Source organism: Cibotium barometz, chromosome 19 (assembly GCF_041138505.1).
Source record: "Cibotium barometz isolate CiBa-2024 chromosome 19, ASM4113850v1, whole genome shotgun sequence".
Taxonomy (NCBI): Eukaryota; Viridiplantae; Streptophyta; class Polypodiopsida; order Cyatheales; family Cibotiaceae; genus Cibotium; species Cibotium barometz.
Genome location: NC_141064.1, coordinates 13,520,559 through 13,542,430, shown reverse-complemented (window position 1 = coordinate 13,542,430; position 21,872 = coordinate 13,520,559). Strand labels below are relative to the sequence as shown.

General features: G+C 42.8%; 1 protein-coding gene across 6 annotated transcripts; it reads right to left on the bottom strand.

The window, feature by feature from the left end:
* Positions 1-910: 910 nt before the first annotated feature.
* On the bottom strand, positions 911-5,374 carry LOC147628244 (uncharacterized). Of its 6 annotated transcripts, none has more exons than XM_086813301.1 (5): positions 4,900-5,374; positions 4,631-4,727; positions 3,145-3,986; positions 2,753-3,002; positions 911-2,638 (listed from the first exon to the last, which is right to left on the bottom strand). In XM_086813301.1, exon 5 carries the CDS (start codon positions 2,632-2,634, stop codon positions 1,219-1,221), a length of 1,416 nt encoding a protein of 471 aa, XP_086669427.1. In that variant the 5' UTR covers positions 2,635-2,638; positions 2,753-3,002; positions 3,145-3,986; positions 4,631-4,727; positions 4,900-5,374; the 3' UTR covers positions 911-1,218. The 6 variants fall into 6 exon arrangements, with proteins under 6 accessions (XP_086669427.1, XP_086669432.1, XP_086669430.1 ...); XM_086813306.1 differs by having other exon boundaries at positions 911-2,530; XM_086813304.1 differs by having other exon boundaries at positions 4,631-4,712.
* Positions 5,375-21,872: the final 16,498 nt, after the last annotated feature.

Sequence of the window (21,872 nt, the reverse complement as noted above, 5' to 3'; positions counted from 1 at the left end):
CGATTGCCCATCCTCCACAAAAACCGCTCAATTCGATGAGACTCCATTAACAAACCTTAAATCATCAACTTTGACATGCACAGCAGCATAGTACACTACTTCACATCCCCACTCGTGTCACCAATACCGGGTGTCCGCCTTGATAATAACAAATCTTAAAAGATAATATTGCCTTTCACAAATCTTAATTGATAGATTTCATAACGGGTATCTGCCATTTTTCTGGAGGTGACCAGCAGGCTCAGCAATGATAAATACCCACACTTGTACCCACATACCAAATAATATAATGCTTTACGCACCTGATAGGGATCAACAAATCAAGGCAGAAAAGAAAGGATTGCAAGCAAGTTTCCACCAAGGGATAAGCAGCCATGGTGCCCACTCACATCCAGCCATGGTGCCCACTCACATCCAGCATATCATACTTGAGACACAAGGGATCAACAAATCAAGGCAGGAAGGAAAGGATTGCAAGCAGGTTTCCAAGGGATAAGCAGCCATGATGAATACCCGTGCCCACTCACATCAAGCATATCATACTTGAGACACAAGGGATCAACAAACCAAGACAGAATGAGGATGGAGCTAGATTCCAAGAAAGCCTCAAAGCATGAAGGTCCCCCAGAAATTATTAATAAAAAGCATATTCATCGAGCACTAGTAGCCTAACACTTGTCTATGCATCTTTGCACACACATTTAGATATACCATTTTTTAAAAAACAGAATATGAACATTATAATACAAGTTGTCCACCTCTTAAGCGTTAATGCAGATCTATTCATTCGAAGCACATTTACACATGAAGCACCATGAAGTAGTGGTGTACCTGGCCCCAAGTTCAAAAGAAGTACCAGAATTCAGAACAGGTGAGAGGTAGTTTGAAGCCCTCCTAGCAGACTACAGTAGAATCAAGGGCGAAACCCTTCGATGTTGAAAATAGACTTACAATTCTGTTTCAACACACAGCAGAGGTCTTTACAGTGGACAGAACACCAGAATCTAGTTAAGAACACACAGAAATAAATGCTCAAATCCAACAAACCAAACTCGAGCACTTCACAGAAACAAGTGTAATTGTCTAGAACTGCAACTTAACACACAAACAGAGGGAAGAAAACCCAGAGACAATTTCCACCACCTGTTTGCCTATATACTTAAACTACACACGAAGGACCTACCCCTAACAAACACTGGTGCTAGGCAATCTGATAGTTCACGTAAGTTTCTTTGCCTGCAACTTCTGGACTTCAACCTGCAGAGTCTTCACATATTGAATGGTTTCATCAAGAACAAAAGCAGTATCCATAGACTCCCCTCCTGGTATGATCCTGCGCAATAGGCATAAAATATTCTTGATCTTCTTCTTCCTAGACCGCTTGACCGGCCGCTGCTGTCTCTGATTATTTACACTGTTACTAACGCTCACCTCATCAGGAAAACTCACATCAAATGCTGCAAGGTCCTCTTTGCCATAGCCTGAAACCCTGCCCACAACATCAGGGTGACTGCAAGAAGTCTCCTTGAATGTCTCATTCCCAGAAGTAGCCATGCTAAATGTATCATCCTCAGTGTAGCCCTTTACTCCCCTCTTTCGCTTCTTGCCAAAGCAAATACTGTGGCCCTCACTGCTGGAGATAGATCCACTGTTCCAAGTCAAATCACTTGGGGAATGGCCTGTACTGCTCATCTCATCATCAGAGCTTAGTAAGGCTTCAAGATCTTCAGTGTTCTCATGAGAGTCATGACAGCAATCTGGATTTCCTTTGTGACTTCCTTGCCAATCAGGCTCCACCTCGACTCCATATGATGCTGGAAGTGAACCATCACCTCCCTTCAAGGCAGAGCACTCGGGATCCAACTGGGATCTCCAATAAGAAGGCAATCTCACACCCAATGGAGCAAAGTCCGCTGGAGGAGGGGAACTAACAAAGGTCTCCTTCATGTGGCTCACAGCTCTAGTACTCGCATCTTGTAGATAGTTCCTTAGATTGTGTGGGCTCAACCACAACAGAGTTGGAAATTCACTTACCATTGCAGGGTGGCAAATTATTCTTTTCTTGGTACCACTGTGGTCAAACATTACAAACCTCCTTTGACACATTTCAGATAATTGGACCTCAAACTTGTCAGACTGGGCATGGCAGGGCTTCAGAGTATGGCAAATTTCACCATCTGAACGTAATTCACATTTACTGGGAGAAGAGAGACCAAAATGCAACTGATTCACTTCCGTCAAGAGAGGATAAACCCTTGATTCGGTAAAAGGGGAGACCAAGAGGCCTTGTGCAGGAGCATACACCGGAGTAGTCATGGCTGCACCAATACACAGTGGTGTTTGTATTCCTTCATTTGCAAGTTTCAACCGAGGATTGGCGGTGGCAATATTGACTGCAATATCCTCCACATGAGGCAAGGACACACAATTTGGTCTGGCCATGGATTTATACAGTAAACCAGAATTCCACACCTCAACACCTTCTCTTTCCAAACATCTGCTGGCAGCATTCACATGCCCAACAAACTCACTGCATGGAACAGACACAGAAACTCGATTGCTTTTTCTTTCCATTGAGAATATCACACACACTAATGAAACCTGTTGTAGAAGATGAATTGCTGCTCGATACATACAACTGAGAGCACACCACACACAACCTCAAAAAGTAAATTCAAAACCATGAAGATCTACCATACAAAAGTACAGGACAAGAAAAACTAAACACAGAATGCATTGGAAGAGTACTTACCACCTACGTTAAGCACATCTGCATACATCATGCAGAATGCCTATCCATCTTAAACCTTCAAGAACAATCAAAAGGCCAGTGAATTTCTTCCCAATCATCTTTGCCTTCTGCCATGAAATTTGGACTCTTACAGTCTTTGCCAGTCATTCAACACTTATTTATACAACAGAGCAGAAAGGAGCCAAAGATCCAACGCGATGAAATCCCCCATCTACGTAACAGGCTTCAGCAGATGACGAAAGTATTCGGCCTGCAGGTGATCAAAAGCATGCCCAAACCACATTTTGCAAGGACAGGACCATGATAATCATCAACTCATCTGACATGCTTAAACAAAAACAAGCAGAATTTTATAGAAAATATGCAATCTAGAGCTATATAGTAAGACCCACCTGACAAGTCTGCAAAGGTTGAAAGAATGCAATTATTCTCACAATCATTATAGCATGTCCAGCAATTCCACTTTCGTGTTTTAGTGCGTGGAATCTTGTGAAACTGGCTGCTTGGCACATCATAACCTTGGAATTGGATGGAAAATTAGCCCTGCTCTTGGAACCCAGAGTGTAAGAGGACAAGGAGACTGAATCCCAGAACTACCAGAGTCGATGCCAGAATTTCTGTTCAAGAGGGAAGCCTTGAAAAGATGACTGTCGCAAAGTAAGCTTCCCAAAAGAAGAAAGAATGTGGACAATGTTATAAGAAAAGGTTCTAGAAGTGAAAGCTGAGGGGAGACAGAAAAGCACCGCAACAAAAAAACCACTAGCTGATAAACTTCATAGAGACTAAAAAACGGGGTAAGTAAAGAGCAGCACCCATCAATGCCTATGAAGTGCAGCCCTTTGCAAGATGCCAGTCAATACATATGCAGGAAACAAAGAAAATAATGGCAAGACTGCTGTTAGATCAAAATTATGCAGTGAACCAGCAGGGGGAAGGGATGCCTACACAGGAACTTGATAGACAACGTCCACGGCATGCTGGCAAAGATACAGGAGTGTAGACAGTAAGGCAAAACAAAATCTGAGACAAATGCAAGAAGCCAAGGCAGAGATCTGAGATCAAAGACAAAGACTGCTAAACAATTGGCATGAAAAGCCTATTGAGATACTGTGCAAGCCAGGATGTGGCCCTAGAAACTTAAGTTTCCGAAGTGAGGAACTTCCCCGCAGAACAAGATGCAGCTCGACAAAGACCTCTGGGTGTTATCTTTGGAATGAACAGAGAAATCTACAGCCTGCAGGTTCAAAACAGGTGCATTATATTACATGTAGACCCTGGCACACACCCTAACATTCAGTACAACAATGTGTAACAAAAATTATAGAAAAATGGAAGATCATACAGAATGCACAGTACAAAGTTGAATGGCAGTGCAACATGCTAAAAAACTGTACAGAGAAAAGCACCATGCACGAGCAGGGATACACCATAGTAAAGGGATGAGCCAAGATCACCACAGTATGAAGAATATCAAGCGCATGAATGGAAGGGTCCAAAGATGCCCAACGCATTGAATGGAAAGAAGATATAAAAGGAGACATCAAAGACCTCTCAGACAGCAGCAGAGGGAAAGTTGCGTACAAGGGAAAACAGTGCTTTTCTTGAAGTGGGCAAGATGAAACAGCTCATAAAACCATGGCAAGAGAGCTTGAGGAAAACTCAGGGAAAATCAAGAGCTTTAGAAAGCACAGGGGAAAGCAAAACCTCGATGCATAGCACAGGAACATACCAGAAAGAACAGAAGAATGTAAGACCTAGAAGAACGCACAGGAAAATGCAAGACCTTCAAGAGAGCACAGGGAAACGATCAAAACACAAAGCCGCTGACGGACACGAAGACCTTTTCATGTAAAAATGCCATGGAAACCTAAGCATCACCTTGAAGAGCGCTTGTGTACCGAAAAGCCTTGATGCTCTGCGGAAGAAGGGCACTACCGGAAGCAGTGCCAAAGTCCAAATCCTGCAAAGAAATCCCCTGTTTTAACACACAGGTGTGAGAGGCCCTTGTAGAACATCGATACATGGATAAGCTTAAGAACGCTTCCGCGGTTCAAACAAAAGGGTCAATATCAGAGATCGCAACCCTTAGAAAGCTTCACTACTTGCTACTACAGAGAGCAAAGAATGAGGACACACAGGAAGCTCACCGGCACAGAAGAACAGCAACGGAAACTGGTTTACAAGAGTGGCCTAGAAAGCTTCAAGGGAGGTAAGTTAGGGTTACACAGGAAACCCTAGGTGACTGCAATGATGATGATGATGGAGGTGATGATGGTCGTAATGAAGAGAGCAGAAGCAGCAGCAGACGCAGAGGCAGGCAAAGAGGCGATAATGAGCTGAGGAAAACTGGTGAAGAGGCGAAGGGTGAGGAAAGCAAGCACAAAGGGAAGGGGCTAAAGGGACAAACTTTTGTCAGGGGGCAATCGTGATGGAGGTGGGCACATACAGAGGAAGTGTGTCTCTGGGTGTGGCGCTATGGCGGAACAGGAGATGGCAGCAGGGTTACAAGGCTCGAAAAAACAGCAGAGTGAGTTGCTGGGCCATTTTTTTTGAAGACACACCATACCCGGCTCGTCCAGCCCTTCCCCGCGCCCCCCCCCCACACACACACACCCAATAGATAGTGCCTCACTATCGCCCACGTGCTTATGGAAGATCTCTCGAGGTAGTCTTTCACGGTAGGGGCCATATGCATGCCATGGGCTCTTTTAAAACAAAGTGTCTGAGAGTGGATTCACATGGTCCAACCTTTAGGACGCCTTGCCCCAAAACTATGAGAATGCAGTTCGAAACCATAGTTGGGTTACAACCACACATGAACTCCCATACAAACACCTCCTAACATTATCAAGATGGTTTTGAAAACCATAAACGGGTGAGCTCTAAGAGCAAAATGCCAGCTTTCCACATACATGAGTGGTGGATGGCTCCTCACACAATTGTGTAACAAGTCCAATCTCCTCAACTTGCTTCCTTAAGGCCTTCACATACTTAGGGTCAAGGGACATGAAACTATCCGCCCTTTACTTTGCAACCATGAGATGGAATTGACCACCAACATGCCCCCCTTCCTCTCTCACACCATAAGGTGTTTTAAGAAAAAACAAACCTCTCTCAAGCAAAAAAAAAGGGCTCTTCACACACACTTAGTGTAACATGCGAGTGATATGGTCATGGACATGCTCAAAAATGATGAACATCTTTGTTTTTCTTCCTTCTAGGCTACAATGTGTAAATGCCCTAATTGGGGAAGGAAGTTTTCTGTTTATAAGCTAATTGTGATTTTTAACCAACGACTTACCCTCCAAACACATGTATCTTTCACAAACCACGATGCCCACTACCATTTGAGAATCCCCCAATGCTTTCGAGCATTCAACATATGTTCTCCTTTAATATGTGTGACTTGATGTGGTCGTGCCAAACCATTTACTCAATAATGCCAAAAAAAAGTGCATTACAGATAAGCACGATTACATGATGGCTTTGTGTGCAACAAAAAATAGGCTATGTAATGAATGTACAAACATTAAATGTAATATGTGACATGTACACAAGAATAATGGATGTTACATGATATAGTATGCCACACTTTGCATGCCATGTGTACACCAAAGTAATTATAATAGATGTCCATAATGGAATGCATATTTATAATCTTCACTGCAATAAATATCACACGAGTAGATTCTCGCAACTTCAAAGAGGCCAGGGCACTACCGCTTAATTAAACGTGCCACACGAGTAGATTCTCAAACCTTGGACATCCCTTCCATTGGGCTCTTGGGCTTAAGCCCAAGAGGCTTGAGTTGTCTCTTCTATTAGGAAACCTTTAGAAAAATTTTGTGTAAAAGCTTGCTACATATGTCACGTAAAAAAATTTGCCACCAGTACTTGCCTTGCTTATTACTTGTTGCAATGTTGTAGAGAGTATTGTAGATAAAGTCATGTTTCCTACCTAGAATCTATGCATAGCTCTTTTCGTAGAATTAAAGGCATGTACATTGCTTTGTTTTATTGATGTAGGGAAATGGTCATGGACATGCCCAAAAAAGGGGAAAAAAAGGCTCGTCACACACTTGCTGTAACATGCAAGGGAAATGGTCATGCACATGCCTTCTAGGCTACAGTGTGTAAATGCTTTAATTGTGGAAGGTGGGTTTCTATAAGTGCTAATGGAACAATCCACCAAGTGAAACAACATGAAAACAAATTTATGAACTTGATTATTATGATCGTCTTTATTGTTTCAACTAACCATCATTACTACATCAAGATAGACTACACTTGATTACTATGATCATCTTCATTGTTTCAACTAACCATCAAGATAGGCTACACTTGATTATTATGATCATCTTTATTGTTTCAACTAACCATCATTTATGCATCAAGATAGGGGTTGAGTTGTCAACTTTTTTTAAAATGTAAGAGAGGGTATTGAATTGAACATGCCACACGGGTAGATTCTCAAACCCTATACCTCCCTTTAGAGAGGCTAGGGCACTATTGCTAAATTGAATGTGCCAAAACAGGTAGATTCTCTCCCTTTAGAGAGGCCATGTACTACCACTTAGGGATTAAGCCCAAGAGATTTAAGTTGTCTCAAGTGCCCACTTGAGTTGTCTCTTCTAATAGGACACCTAATTTGTGTAAAAGCTTGCTACCTGCATCACGTAAAAAATTTAGCCACCATTACTTGCCTTGCTTATTATTTGTAATAATACTATAGATAGAGCCATGTTTCTTGCCTCAATTATTCCAATGAAGAACTTACACATAGTTACTTTGGTAGAATCAAAGGCATGTACATGACTTTGTTTTAGTGATGTAGGGGAGCATTTAAAAAGCACAAATGATAGTTATGCCCCATCTTCAAGCCCCACCTCTTCATGTAAGGCCTCTTACCTCTACCTCCCCCACCCTAAGCCCTCTTAATGTAAGACATCTACATCATTGTTGCCAATTTTTAACTACATTGGATCCCTTGTTTTTCAATTTCAATATATTCCACGTGGTTTACTCATCATTATAGACAACTCCAAAAGCATGCACACCCATCGTGACACAACTTATCATCCACCCCCCTCCCCAACAACATTAGTCACAACCATTCCAAAACCCAATATATTCTTATCTACCCTTTCTTTGAGTAAAGCATCTTTCCCTCATCATGCACAAAAAAAGCAAGTCCATTTGCTAACAAAACCTAAAAAGATCATAAAATGGATGTTGTTACTGTTTATATTTGTAGATAAGCAAGCAAGAAAATCCAAAAGTATTTAAACATCCTAGATTCCTTTTATGGTTGATGCTGGAACCTTAATTTGTAAACGTATAGCTAGTAGAAGAGTGTTGAGTGTATTTTATGCAACTCATTGAATTCTCTCCAATAAGTGGATGCTTGTTGCACTAAAAGAACATTCTTTTGGAAGCTTGTTACAATCCACAACAATATGTTGAAAATATAAAATGTACATTCAATAGATATTGGGGGCATAATTTTGCTCGATTTTTTTAGAGATGTGCAACTCAACTACAAATCTTCTAAGTATAAAAGTAACATGATAGTTCTTCTATAACAACTATTCATCACAAAACTTTTATATATGGAAAACTTTTTCTTTTCTTTTGTGTGTGTGTGTGTGTGTGTGTAGAGTGGGGATCACTCCTCATCAATGGTGACTCAAAAGATCCACTTGTCGACTCCAATAATAATGTTTTTAATGGTTTAGAAACTGAGGTTGGGTTCAATAATTATCACTGCATGCCACAAGCTAGGCGCCGCAAACTAGGCCTACCTATAAGCTTACATTTTTAATAAGAAAGTTCCTACATAACAATATTAGTACCACAATGTATTATAACATAGTTGTTGATATTTGGCAAGGCTCCCACCACAATGTATTATACACACAATTGTTGATATTTGACTAGGCTTCCATCATCTACAATGTGAGATAGGTAATGGCATGCAAATGCTCTCTTGGAATGTGATAAATGGAGCAACACACTTTCTTGTAATGACTAGCTTATGCCAGTATCCATACTCCTTTCGTCACATATTTGAGAAATGCCACGACATCCTCCTATTGAAGTGGAAGACATTACCCATGTTACCTTCATTAGAGAGGTACTCCATTAATGAGAGGAACTCATTACATCTATTCGTATGTTAACAAAGATCATAGACCTTAGTTTGACTCAAAGGAAACCATTGTGGATGGGCTTGATCAAAGGCTTTGTGGGTATATTTAGCCCTCGCAAACATGCAACTAGGATCCATAGGAAGCATACTGAAATATTTAATTTTGTACCAAATCTGAACATTCAATCATAGAGGAGCATGAGAAGCAGATCTATGGTTACTCTTTGAAGGTGATCTTGACTCCATGCACACAATCTAGGGTTCTTACTAGTGCCATGGGTGATCTTGACTCCATGCGTATAGTCTAGGGTTTTTACTAGTGCCATAGGTGTCTATATCAAGTTTGGTTGCATGATATTGTGCATGTTTAAGTTAGACAAGTGATTAATGCCAAGGTCTCACACATCCTCGCGTGACGATAAATTCTCTCTGTGTGTGTGTTAAACACATTGACTTAAAAATACTAAGGTACGTAAAATGTGTTTTAAGTGTTTAGGTTTTCATCATGCAATAAAATGATTGAAAGTGCTTGAAAGCAAAGAGTTAAGATGGACCAAAATTAACCTTAATGATTTGATTAAAGTGAATTAGTTATAACTCAAATCATCAATACATAACTTACATTGAAACTATATGTGCAAATATTCTATGTTCACTTTTGATAATGGACTAATTTTGGATGGATTTAACATACATGAATTTTGGATGGATTTAACATACATGAAATCCAATGTCTCAACATGCTCAAAATATTATAGTCATCTAGTATCAAATTAAACATTCTTGATATTCACCATAAGATAATTTTAGACTTTGCATGATAAAATCTCAAGCATGCACTTTCCATGTGGCAAAAGGGCAAAGAATTAAGGAGGCATGTCACGTGGGCTATAACGCCTGTGACCGACCCGGCAGACCGGATGGCCAAGGACGTGGCCATCCGGGGTTCAGTGGGAGAGGACACCCACGCGGAGTCATGGGCGGCCAGGCTAGTGTGGACGGTAGGCCACACACTATATAGCGTGGGGGATGAGGGGCAATCCTCATTCTTCCTCTATGGCTGGGTGGTGAGCTAGAGGCCGTCCCCTCTTGTGGTAACGCTCGTAGTGGTGTTACGATAATCTAACATTGGTATCAGAGCGTCAGTTTCGATTGGATCAGGGTCCGTGCGTGACCGGGGACCGGGGACCGGAGCCCACTCAATGGTTTTCAGCCATTCAAAAAAATCTTATCCTTATCTCTCTACTGGGCACAATCGACTGTGTGGAGGGAGGCGGCCATAGCTGGAAGGAAGAATTCTCTCTCTCTCTCTCTCTCTCTCTCTCTCTCTCTCTCTCTCTCTCTCTCTCTCTCTCTCTCTCTCTCTCTCTCTCTCTCTCTCTCTCTCCGTCGCACACACCAAAAGCGCTCCATTGTAGGTAAGCAATGTCGTTTTTTTTTTGCTTTGGAGCTTGTCTGCGAAAGAGAAGCTTTTCGTCTAATGTAGAGAGTAGTATCCAACTGCGAAGAGAGTGGTGTCGACTGCGAAGAGAGAGAACGAATCGTCCACTGTGTGTGGGGGCGAAGACCAGCCAGCCACACGACCGGCTTTGGGCTGGGAATGGACGAACTGCTGTGCGAACCTTCTTACGGGGTGCGAAGACCAGCCCCAAAACCGTCTGGTGTAGAGAGCTGAAGTCGACTTTGCTGTCCACTGTGTGTTTTCACAGGCCAGCAGCATCGGTGCCTCTATTGAGACAAGTGGCCAGCCATGACCGGTGCAGCCAATCAACGTGGGGGTCAGCATCGGTGCCTCTACTGAGACAAGCGGCCAGCCAATCAATGTGGGGGCGAAGACCAGCCCCAGGCCGCCAGCCACGATCGGCGCAGCCGGCGGGGCCAGCCCTGACGGCATGCCTGCCTTGGCATTGCCGGCGGCCAGCCCACAGGCGCCCACAGGTGCCCACAGCCCATAGGCGGCCGTTAATAGCAGATTTAATCCAACGAACGCTGTCCAGTGACAAAAACAAATTTTTATTTTTTTATTTTTTTGTTAATCAAACGAACACCTCTCTCCTGGCAGTGGAGGAATAATCCAGGGTGGTTCAGGCAAGCACAGGTTCCCTTGGGGATTAAATTTTTTTTAATGAGTTGCAGGCACCTTTCTCTCGGATCGGAGCATCCCGGAGTAGCGACGCTTGTAGAGGCTCGCAGCGCAACACAAATCGACAGACGATAGTTGCAGCAGGCAACCGTAAGGGGGGTGACTATTCTCTCTCCACCACTGCTCATTTTATTTTTCAGGTCTCTTGTCCTCGGTCGCGGGTTTGACCCTGACCGAATTGTCAGGCCGTACCGGTCCAGAGTGCGCTCATCGCGATCACGCGTGATCCGCCAGCGCCCTCCTCATATGTTGACCCTGCCTTAGGACCCAGCGCGCCCGCACCTGCCGCAATAGCAGATGACCCCTTTCTGGCCGATGAGCCAAATGACATAAACACCGACGTCGTCGAGGGGACCGAGGAGGACCTCTTGGAATATGACGACGACGATTATGACCTATTGGACCTTGCTGACGTCCTGACAGAGACGAAGCTCTCTAGTGGACTTTTTAAATATCTTAATGCAAAACTGAACAATATGGGTAAAGTCCAGGCTAGTCACGATGCTACAGAGCATCTCCACACGGTTAGACGCACTGACAGCCGCCTCGGCTAGTACTCCGACTTCTCGTGCTAGACGAGCTCCTGTGGCACGGGTGAGCGTAGCCTCGCCAGTGGGTTGGAGGAGTACAGGTCGATGCGCCAACGGGGCCGTCCGTAGAGACAGCTTCGTCGTTATTAAAAGACTTGAAGCCGCCTAGTTTTGGTGGTGAGGAGAAGGAGAGAAACAAGGACTCGGTCAACATGTTTCTAGCGAAGTGGTCAGATTTGCACGCGCTACGATAGCAGCCTAGCCGGATACAGCCCGTAGAGGCAAGCCTCTCATTAACCGGCAAAGCGTACAAGTGGTGGATGAGTTTGACAACTCGTCCTGCCACTTGGACGGAGTTTGAAACGATGTTTCGAAAAGAGTTTTTGCCTGTTAATGAGGCGGAGAGAAGCTGGGAGTTATGGGACAAGTGCTCGATGGAGAACAAATCCCTGACTCAGTACATCTCAGACTATAGGGAGATAGTACTCAAGTTAAAGGGGATCGATGCATTCCAGACATTACAAGGCTTTAAAAGAGGCTCAAAGATGATTACCTTGAGTACGTAGAGCCCTTACAGCCTAAAGACTTAGCAGAGGCAATTAAGTATGCACAGATATTTGATGACATCAAGTGTCGTAGTGCGCGTGGTGGTTCGTCGAGCAGGACCGAGGGTAGTGAGAAGAGGAGGTCAGGCCTTAAAAGAAAAGGGTTCCGCAGTGATAAGTAGGGGGATAGGATGGACCAGGAAGGACGGGGTGGTCATTGGTCTAAAAAACTGCGACCATCCAGGAAGAAAAGAGACAGCGAAATCCAAAAGAAAGAGCAGTATGTTAAAGTGCGAAAGGAAAATCGTTGCTTTAATTGCAACGATGTAAGGCACACGAAGGCTGAGTGTCCAAAGCCTAAAGCCAGCACGAGTGGCAACGAGCCCAAAAGAGATGGTAAATCCTCTAGGCAGTTGCATACAATGCAGAGACTCCCTCTCAGTTCCGCAGAGTTCAGAGAGGTGACAGTGTGTCATTGTGATGAGCATCACGCTTGTGCAGTGACACCAGCGATGTGGCAGCCTACTGTAGGTCCGCATGACATGGTGCGCATGTATGGCACCATAGGTGGCCGTAGAGTCACAGTTTTTATCGATGATGGAGCTAGCCACAACTTCTTGAACTACTCTCGTTAGTCAAGAAGTTGGGGTTGACTGAGACCCAGAGCGATCATGAGTATACTGTTGGCCTAGCCAACGGGTATGACAAAACGGTATGGAATACCGTAGTATTGGGGTCCCATTATCTATGCAGGACTACGAGGCTCCGCTTGACTTTCAGGTCATGCACTTAGCCAGAGCAGACGTATATCTAGGCAGGGAGTGGCTGTATGGCTTGGGCCCTAGTCTAGCTTGGAATTACCTACATAATACGCTACGTTTTGAGCATGGAGGTAGAGTCATTACCCTGCAGGGCGACCGTACTGTCCCTGCCACACCACTTATTTCCTCCATGGAGCTGTGCACAGCGGTCCGCAGAGACCAGATAGTAGAGGTATATGCTTGTTACTCTCTTTTAAATTCTGTTTCCGTTGATGAAACTATAAATGATGTTTGCGTAGACAAACAAGGAAAACAAAATAGCCTTGGACGAGACCCACTGTTTGAAAACCTTGTTTGGCATGCATGCGATTCAAACAAGAAAAAATCCAAGGTGAAAGAGACATTAAAGAAAAAGTACGTAGATACTTTAATGAATTTATTAGAGGAATTTCAAAATGTTTTTCCTGATGATTTGCCAGATGGTTTACCACCATCTAGAGAAGTAGACCATGGCATCGAAGTTATGCTAGGATCAAAACCTATAAGCAAACCTGCTTATAGATTAAGCCACTCCGAGGCACAGGAGGTGGAAAAACAATTGACGGAATATTTGAACAAAGGCTTCATTCAGCCTAGTTCAAGTCCGTGGGCATCGCCTATTCTTCTGGTAAAGAATAAAGACGGATCTATGCGGATGTGCATAGACTATAGGGCTCTTAATCAGATAACGATTAAGAACAAGTATCCAATGCCACGCATGGATGAGTTGTTTGATCAACTCTATAAATCGAGATACTTTACAAAAGTAGACCTGAGATGAGGGTATCATCAGGTTAGAATTAAAGCAGAAGATGTTGCGAAGATAGTATTTAGGACCCGTTTCGGGCATTTTGAGTTTTTGGTTATGCCATTTGGGCTAACCAATGCTCCAGCGATGTTTATGACGCTGATGGACAGCATTTTACGTCCATATCTGGGAAAATTCGTAGTAGTTTTCCTAGATGATATTCTTGTGTACAGTAAGACACAAAAAGATTACATAGAGCATTTGCGTCTAGTGCTCGAGTTGTTGCGAGAGCACAAACTATTTGCAAAGAAGAGCAAATGTGAATTTTTTGAAACAGAAATTCACTACCTTGGCCATATTATATCCGCCAATGGTACGCGGATGGAGCCAGAAAAAGTAGAGGCTATTCTTAAATGGCCAGCGCCGAAGAATCTCGAGGAACTGTAGATTTTTCTTGGCATGTCGGGGTTCTACCGACAGTATGTGAAGGACTACGCGAAGATCGCAGTCCCGTTGACTGACCAGTTACGGCCAAAAACTAAAAACATTAGTTGGAAGCCCAATAGAAGAGCTTTGATAAGCTCAAGGTGACCGTAGAGCAGCTGCACCTGTTTTAACTATTGTCGATCTAAATGAGCCGTTTGTCTTGGAAACAGACGCTAGTAATGAGGCCATTGGGGCCGTACTTATGCAAAGGGGATGCCCAATTGCATTTGAGAGTAACGTCTAGACTTATGTGCTGAAATGCAGTAAGTGCCAGGTCAATAAACACGAACATCTTAAGGTTTGAGGACTACTCCATCCGCTGGAGATTCCTCAATGGAAATGGGAAAGCATTTCCATGGATTTCATTACCGGTTTACCCAAGACGAGTCGAGGGAATGACTCGGTGTGGGTGGTGGACAGGTTAACTAAAATGGCAAAGTTTATCGCCACGAAGAAAACTGTTAAAACGCCAGATTTGGCAAAACTCTTTATTGAACATCTCTACAAGCTATATGGCCTGCCCGCAGATATAGTTTCAGACAGAGATAAAAAGTTCAACAGTCATTTTTGGGGAGGGAAGCAAAAAGTTGGATATTACTCTGAGTATGAGTACGGCAGGTCATCCGGGAGTCTGATGGTCAAACTGAAAGAGTTAACCAAATTCTAAAGGATATGTTGCGTTCTTATGTTAGTAAGAAGCAATCTAATTGGGAAGAGTACTTGCCCTTATTGGAGTTTGCCTATAACAGCTCCAAACACTCAGCGATTGGATTTACACCATTCATGTTAATGTATGGATTCCAGCCGAGATCTCCGATGGCTGTAGGCCTAGAAAAGTGTTGAAATTACAGCAATGTGATGAGCTATGGTGGATCAAATACTAGAATCAACATCATTAACAAAGTGATTAGCAAATAATTAAGATGTAATTAGCAAATAGCTTAATGTAGGCATGGATAATCAAAAACTAGCAAATTCTCATTAGGCCAATGCCTCAATTTATAGAGTTTACATCTAAGCATCTAATCCCACTGATTTCTCCTTGATTCACTCCACCTCTCCCAGAATATCTCCACCTCTTTTGCTTGATTCTCTCCACCTCTTCACTTTTCCCAGAATATCTCCCAGAATATCTCCACACTTCTTAAATCTTCTCATGCTACCCTTTATTCTCTCCCAGTAGATTCTTCTCACCTTTTCACAGGTTCTTTAACATTTACACACTCTCTTTTACAGCCTCTAACCAAGGGCTTGTTCCCGTACACACCCTATTCACTTGTATATTTCAACACCTCCCCTCAAGTGAATACTCCTAGCACACCTGGACCCTGTACCAAGTTTCTCTCTTACTTGATAGTCCGCGACCAGTGTAGCACTCCTCCCCTCAAGTTAACTTAGCACACCTGGACCCTGTACCAAGTTTCTCTCTTACTTGATAGTCCGCGACCAGTGTCTAGCACTCCTCCCCTCAAGTTAACTTAGAACACCTGGACCCTGTACCAAGTTTCTCTCTTACTTGATAGCCCGCGGCCAGTGCCTCAAGTCCCTAAACTCCATAGTCCTTGACACTCTCTCTCTCTCTGTCCAAGGCTTACTATAAGTGCCCGTGACCTTGACTAAAGTGCTCACACATACATCTATCTATCATGTGGCCTACATCATCCGGTGGCTCAGAGGTGGTTTTACTTTGTTGGGGCAGGTTACATTGGGTTGTGGGGTCTCTCTCTCTCTCTCTTTCTCAGAGATTTTCACATGGCTCCTCACTCTTTGGAGCCTCACATCTTCTCTTGTCTTCAGTCTTCTTGTCGTGGCAGCTTCTCTCCACACATATATGTCTTTCTCTTCTTTCAGTCTTCTTGTGGTGGCAGCTTCTCTTCTCGTGTCCATGTCTTCCTTTTTAGATCTTCTTGGTGTGGATCTTCCTCTTGGAAGGAGATGTTCTTCTTCTTTCAGAGGTGGTTTTACTTTGTTGGGGCAGGTTACATTGGGTTGTGGGGTCTCTCTCTCTCTCTTTCTCAGAGATTTTCACATGGCTCCTCACTCTTTGGAGCCTCACATCTTCTCTTGTCTTTAGTCCTCTTGTCGTGGCAGCTTCTCTCCACGCATCCATGTCTTCCTCTTCTTTCAGTCTTCTTGTGGGCAGCTTCTCTTCTTTTGCCGTGTCTTCCTTTAGATCTTTTTGGTGTGGATCTTCCTCTTGGAAGGAGATGTTCTTCTTCTTTCATGGTTGGGGCCATGAGCTTGTCCGTCAGGTCTTCTTGCTCCATGTGAGCAGCATGTTTAAATGTTTTGCTGACAGTTCTTTTGGGCTTTTGATGTTTATCTTGTATCATTATGCAATGCAAACCCAAATCTATGCGGGAGGTCTTACCTCTTACCTTATTCTGGACAAGGACAGTGTTTGATCCCATTTTTACACTGATGATGTAATGTGCCCAATACATAATGCATATGGCATTCATTCTTATGCACATTCCCAAATGCAACTCTGGTTGTGAATAATCTTGAATTTGAGTGTGATTTGTAGGCATTGACCAAGGGTTAAATGCAAAATGATAATTACCACAATTTTATCAGCATAATTTTACCAAAAATTACATTAAATCAAGGGTAACCAATTTTATCAGTATAATTTTATCAGAAATTACATTAAATCAAGGGTAACCAATTTGTATAGAATGGTTGGAGTATCAAACCAACTCCGAATTGCAATCTGAAGTTATAGGGATCTGTATCAGATACCTAATGGTTAATTTGAACCCTCAATTGCACCAAAATACAGTGATTAATCACTGATTAGCAAATTAATCCTTTGTTTTGTGTGTAAAAAACAGAGTATGCGGGGAGTCCAGATCTGGTGCATTAGACTTCAAATGAGCTCAAATGCTTTCAAGGCCTTCAATAGCAATTAGTCTAGTAGAGGATTAAGCCAAGAAACAAAAGATTTGACCAAATATTGAATGCTTAATCTCTGTTTTACCAAAGTCACCTACAAATTTGATGAAGAGCTTGGATCTCACTGTAGACTTGATCAAATTGAATTCTGACTTCACCAGCTTGTAGAGCATGCTTGAAAACCCCCGAGGCTAAGAGAAATTAGGCTGATTTGATTTGATGAAGTGAAGATCTCAATTTTTCTCCCAGAAACAAGTGCCTGGTAAATTCACGATTTTGACGGTTTGCTGCGCTGATTTGATGAGCTTGAAGAGCAATGAGATAACTATGTTGTGCTAGAAGGGTTTGGGCTAATTTGATGTGTGCAAGGAGAGGGAGCTCCTCCACTGGCTGGGGGTGCAGAGGTGAGTTGAAAAATAACTAAAAATTTGATTAATTTCTAATTATCTACTAATCCTAATTAATTAGATAATGGGCTCATAAACCTGATGGATTCTAGGCATGGCTCTGATACCATGTTGAAATTATAGCAATGTGATGAGCTATGGTGGATCAAATACTAGAATCAACATCATTAACAAAGTGATTAGTAAATAATTAAGATATAATTAGTGATTAGCAAATAGCTTAATGTAGGCATGGATAATCAAAAACCAGCAAATTCTCATTAGGCCAATGCCTCAATTTATAGAGTTTACATCCAAGCATCTAATCCCATTGATTTCTCCTTGATTCACTCCACCTCTCCCAGAATATCTCCACCTCTTTTGCTTGATTCTCTCCACCTCTTCACTTTTCCCATAATATCTCCCAGAATATCTCCACACTTACACTGCCCACAAAAGCCTATGTTGTTGAGGGGGATAGACCCCACACTTACACCACTGGCATGGTTGGTGAGATCATGGGTGATATGCGGCCAGTGGGATGACAGGCTGTGTGATAGCCATTCTAGAGACTCTAGCATAGTTATAGCGTCAGCTCATTTAGTTGGGTTCACACTATAGAGAACCCTAGTATGTATTTGGTTGAGTATCTTTTCATATTGTGTACTCTTATCTTTGTATATGGTGTGTTGAGTGAAGGAGAAGAAGATTTTCAGCCTCTCACCTTGTGTGTTCTTTTTTAGGTGAGTGTGTGTGTGCTTGCAAGAGCTCAAGCTCTCTTCTCCCCTGTATCTTTTCATGGTATCAGAGCCTGGTTGATGCTAAGGGCTGAGCTGCAAAAGCAAGAGAAGCACAGGAAGCGATACGAGGGTAAGAGCTTCAACTACTCTTCCATATTTGTGTTGGAGACTACACCCTTGTTGGGAGCTCTATGGGAGGCACCGGCAAACGATCTCTGATTGAGGAGCTTTCTTCGCGGGAGTAAAGCTATAGGGCAACTATACTATCCTATTGGACTATTGGACAGAATTTTTTGGGCCGAAAACGCGTTTCGGGCGCGTCAGGACCTCCGTTTTTTAGAAAGCAGGCGATTTCGAGCACTACGAGTAAGTCATCGATTCTCTGCAGAACTCTATTTTAAGAACTGTAGGAAGACAGATTGGTTGTGCAGACATTGTGTGTGCTGCAAGGAGGTCAACAGTTGCCGTTGGGTGTATGTATGCACATTGAGGTCACTGGTTGTTGTGACATTTGAGTGTACTACAGTACCGCTGCAGAAAATATAGCAATTTGTGCAAGACAAACTAGAGTGTTGTTTCTGGTAAATTTGTTGTCTGGCAAGATGTCAAATGATGGCATAAACCAGATTGTTGCTGAGAAGCTTGATAAGAACAACTTCCATGCTTGGAGGTTCAGGTTGACAAACTTCTTGATGGGAAAGGGTTATTGGGACTACATAGAAGGTGAGCATGAAGAGGCACCAGAGATACCAGAGATCAATCCGACTGCTGTGCAGATATGAAAGAGTTCAAGGATTGGAACCAAGGAGCCAGAAAAGTTATGTATTGGCTCCTTATCAGTATACAGGACACCATGGTTGGGCACATACAGGATGCCAAGTTCCCCAAGGAGGCATGGGACATCTTGGTAAAACTCTATGAAACGAATACCAAGGCACGAAAGATACAGTTAAAGAATGAACTTCATACTGTGGAGAAAAAGAGTATGTCTGTGAATGACTATGCATTGAAGATAAAGGGTATTGTCTGTGAATGACTATGCATTGAAGATAAAGGGTATTGTGGAATCCTTTGCATCTATTGGCATTTCAGTAGATGATGATGATAAGGTGGAAGTCTGTCTACGTGGTCTCGGGCCACAATACAAGGCGTTCAAGACGTCTATTCAGACTAGGGAAAACATTCCCAATTTCACAGATTTGGTGTCTATGTTGATTATAGAAGAGAAGAGCTTGGGTGAAAATCAACAGTCTTTACAAAACAAAAATAGTTCAGAGCAACAAGCCTTCTACACAAGTTCAGGAAGAGGACGAGGTAAAGGAGGCCGTGGACGCGGTCAAGGAGGTGGCCGAAAAGGTAATTAGAATTATGGCCAGCATCAGCAACAACATCAGCCCTAGAATTCACAACAACAACAACAACAACACGCAAGTGGAAGAGGCCAATTCAGAGGCAAGGGGAGTCAAAGAGGTCGTGGAAATTGGCAAAGGCAGTATAATGATACATGTGGATGCTTTTATTGTGTGGTAAGCCTGGACATGTGCAAGTAGATTGTTATAAGAAGCAGGCTGGCATGCAAAATGGGAAATTGCAGCAAAACAACTATGCATCCTCGAGCAAAAACAATGAGGATAATGAAAGGTTATTTGTTATGCAGCATGTCGTTAATGCCATGTCTGAAAATGTTGAAGCAGCACATAAAGATGATGTATGGTACGTTGATTTAGGTGCTTCGAACCACATGACAAGTCATGGGGAGTGGTTCAAGGAGATGAAAAACCTTGAAAGACCAGGTTTTGTGGAAACAGAGGATGACAGTGCTCATCCAATTGCCCATGTTAGAGATGTGCCATTGTCTATGCAGGATGGCAAAGTGAAGTACCTTGTAGATGTACTTCATGTTTCGAACATAACAAAGAATCTAGTTTCAGTTGGCCAGATGATTGAGCAGGGTTTGCAGGTTCGGTTTAATCTTGATGGTTGTTATGTTGAAGACTTTAAAGACAAGTGCAGGTTGGTTGCAAAAAGGCAACAGAGTGGGCAGAATGTTTACATTGAATGTAAACAAGCCTGAAGTGAGTGCTGTAATGTTTGCAAATGGTTCAAGAATTGTTGCAAACACAGACATTTGGCATAAAAGAATTGGACATGCGAATGTGCAGAGAATGAAGTCTATGCAGACTAAAGGAATTGTGACAGGGCTACCAAATTTAAAGTTGAAGGTATGCAGAGAATATGTGAAGCATGCCAATTTGGAAAGCAAACAAAGCATGTATTTCCACGTAGCAGAAATGTGAGCAGAAATGCACTAGATGTTGTGCATTCAGATGTATGGGGTCCTACGAAGACCATGTCTATGGGAGGTTGCAGGTATTATGTGACATTTATTGATGAGCACATAAGGAAAGTGTGGGTATACTTCATGAAGGAGAAGGGTGAGGTGTTCACTCACTTTCAGAATTTTAGAGTTATGGTTGAAAAGCAAACAGGGAAATATGTAAAGTGCCTAAGGTCAGATGGAGGGAGAGAGTACTTCTCCAATGAGTTCTTTGAATTTTTGAAGAAAAATGGTATTCGGAGACAGTTTACATGCAGATACACTCTGCAGCAAAATGGAGTTGCTTAGTGAAAAAACAAGCACATTGTTGAGATTGCACGAGCATTGATGGAAGAGAAGAATATGCCGCATAGCTATTGGGCTGAGGCTATTTCTACAGCAGTTTACATCATGAACAGGACTCCAACTATAGCCATACATGATGTAACTCCAGAGGAGAGGTTTACTGAGACAGAAAACCTGATTTGTCTCATATGAAAGTCTTTGGACGCATTGCATATGTGCATGTGCCAGATGAGCTGAGAACTAAGCTGGATCTAAAAGCTGAAAAATGTGTGTTTATTGGATATTCCCTTGAGCAAAAGGGATAGAGGTGTTATAACCCTGCTACACGTGAGTTGAGGGTAAGCAGGGATGTTGTTTTTGATGAGGTGAGCAGCTGGTATGTTGCTGAAAAAGAAGCTATTGTTGGGGCTGATGTGAGTGGAAATGTGATTGCACAAAATGCAAGTCAACAAAATCACAGTCTTTGAGTGGACCAGGAGAGTCCTCATCTAGTGGTTTAGTTGATAGACCATGGAGTGGCAGGCTGCATCATAATACCAGTCCTGCAAATGTGATTAGTACATCACATAAAGGCAAAGAGAAAGTGGTTGAGCCCCTTAGTATGCCTGACATTTCTACAGGGCATTCTCATGTTGATGGAGAGTCTAGTGGCTCAGAGATGAGCCTTGATGAGGAGCTTGGGATACCTGCTATGAGAGAACACCTAGTGTAAAGAAGGCTATGGAAGCTATGAATGCAAAGTTGCAAAGATCTGGGAGAGTGAAGAATCTTGTGCAGAGGTTTACCTATGATGGTTATGTGGCACATCATTATGCATACATGACAAAAGTTGTACAGGTCGTAGATCCCACATGCATTGATGAGGCTATTGGAAATGTGTGTTGGGAGAAAGCTATGGATGAGGAGATGGATGCACTATATGGAAATGAGACTTGGGATTTAGTGTAATTGCTTGAAGGCAAGAAAGCCATTGGATGCAAGTGGGTGTACAAAGTAAAACATAACAGTGATGGAAGCATAAGCAGGTATAAGGCTAGATTGGTAGCCAAAGGATATGTGCAGACATATGGCATTGA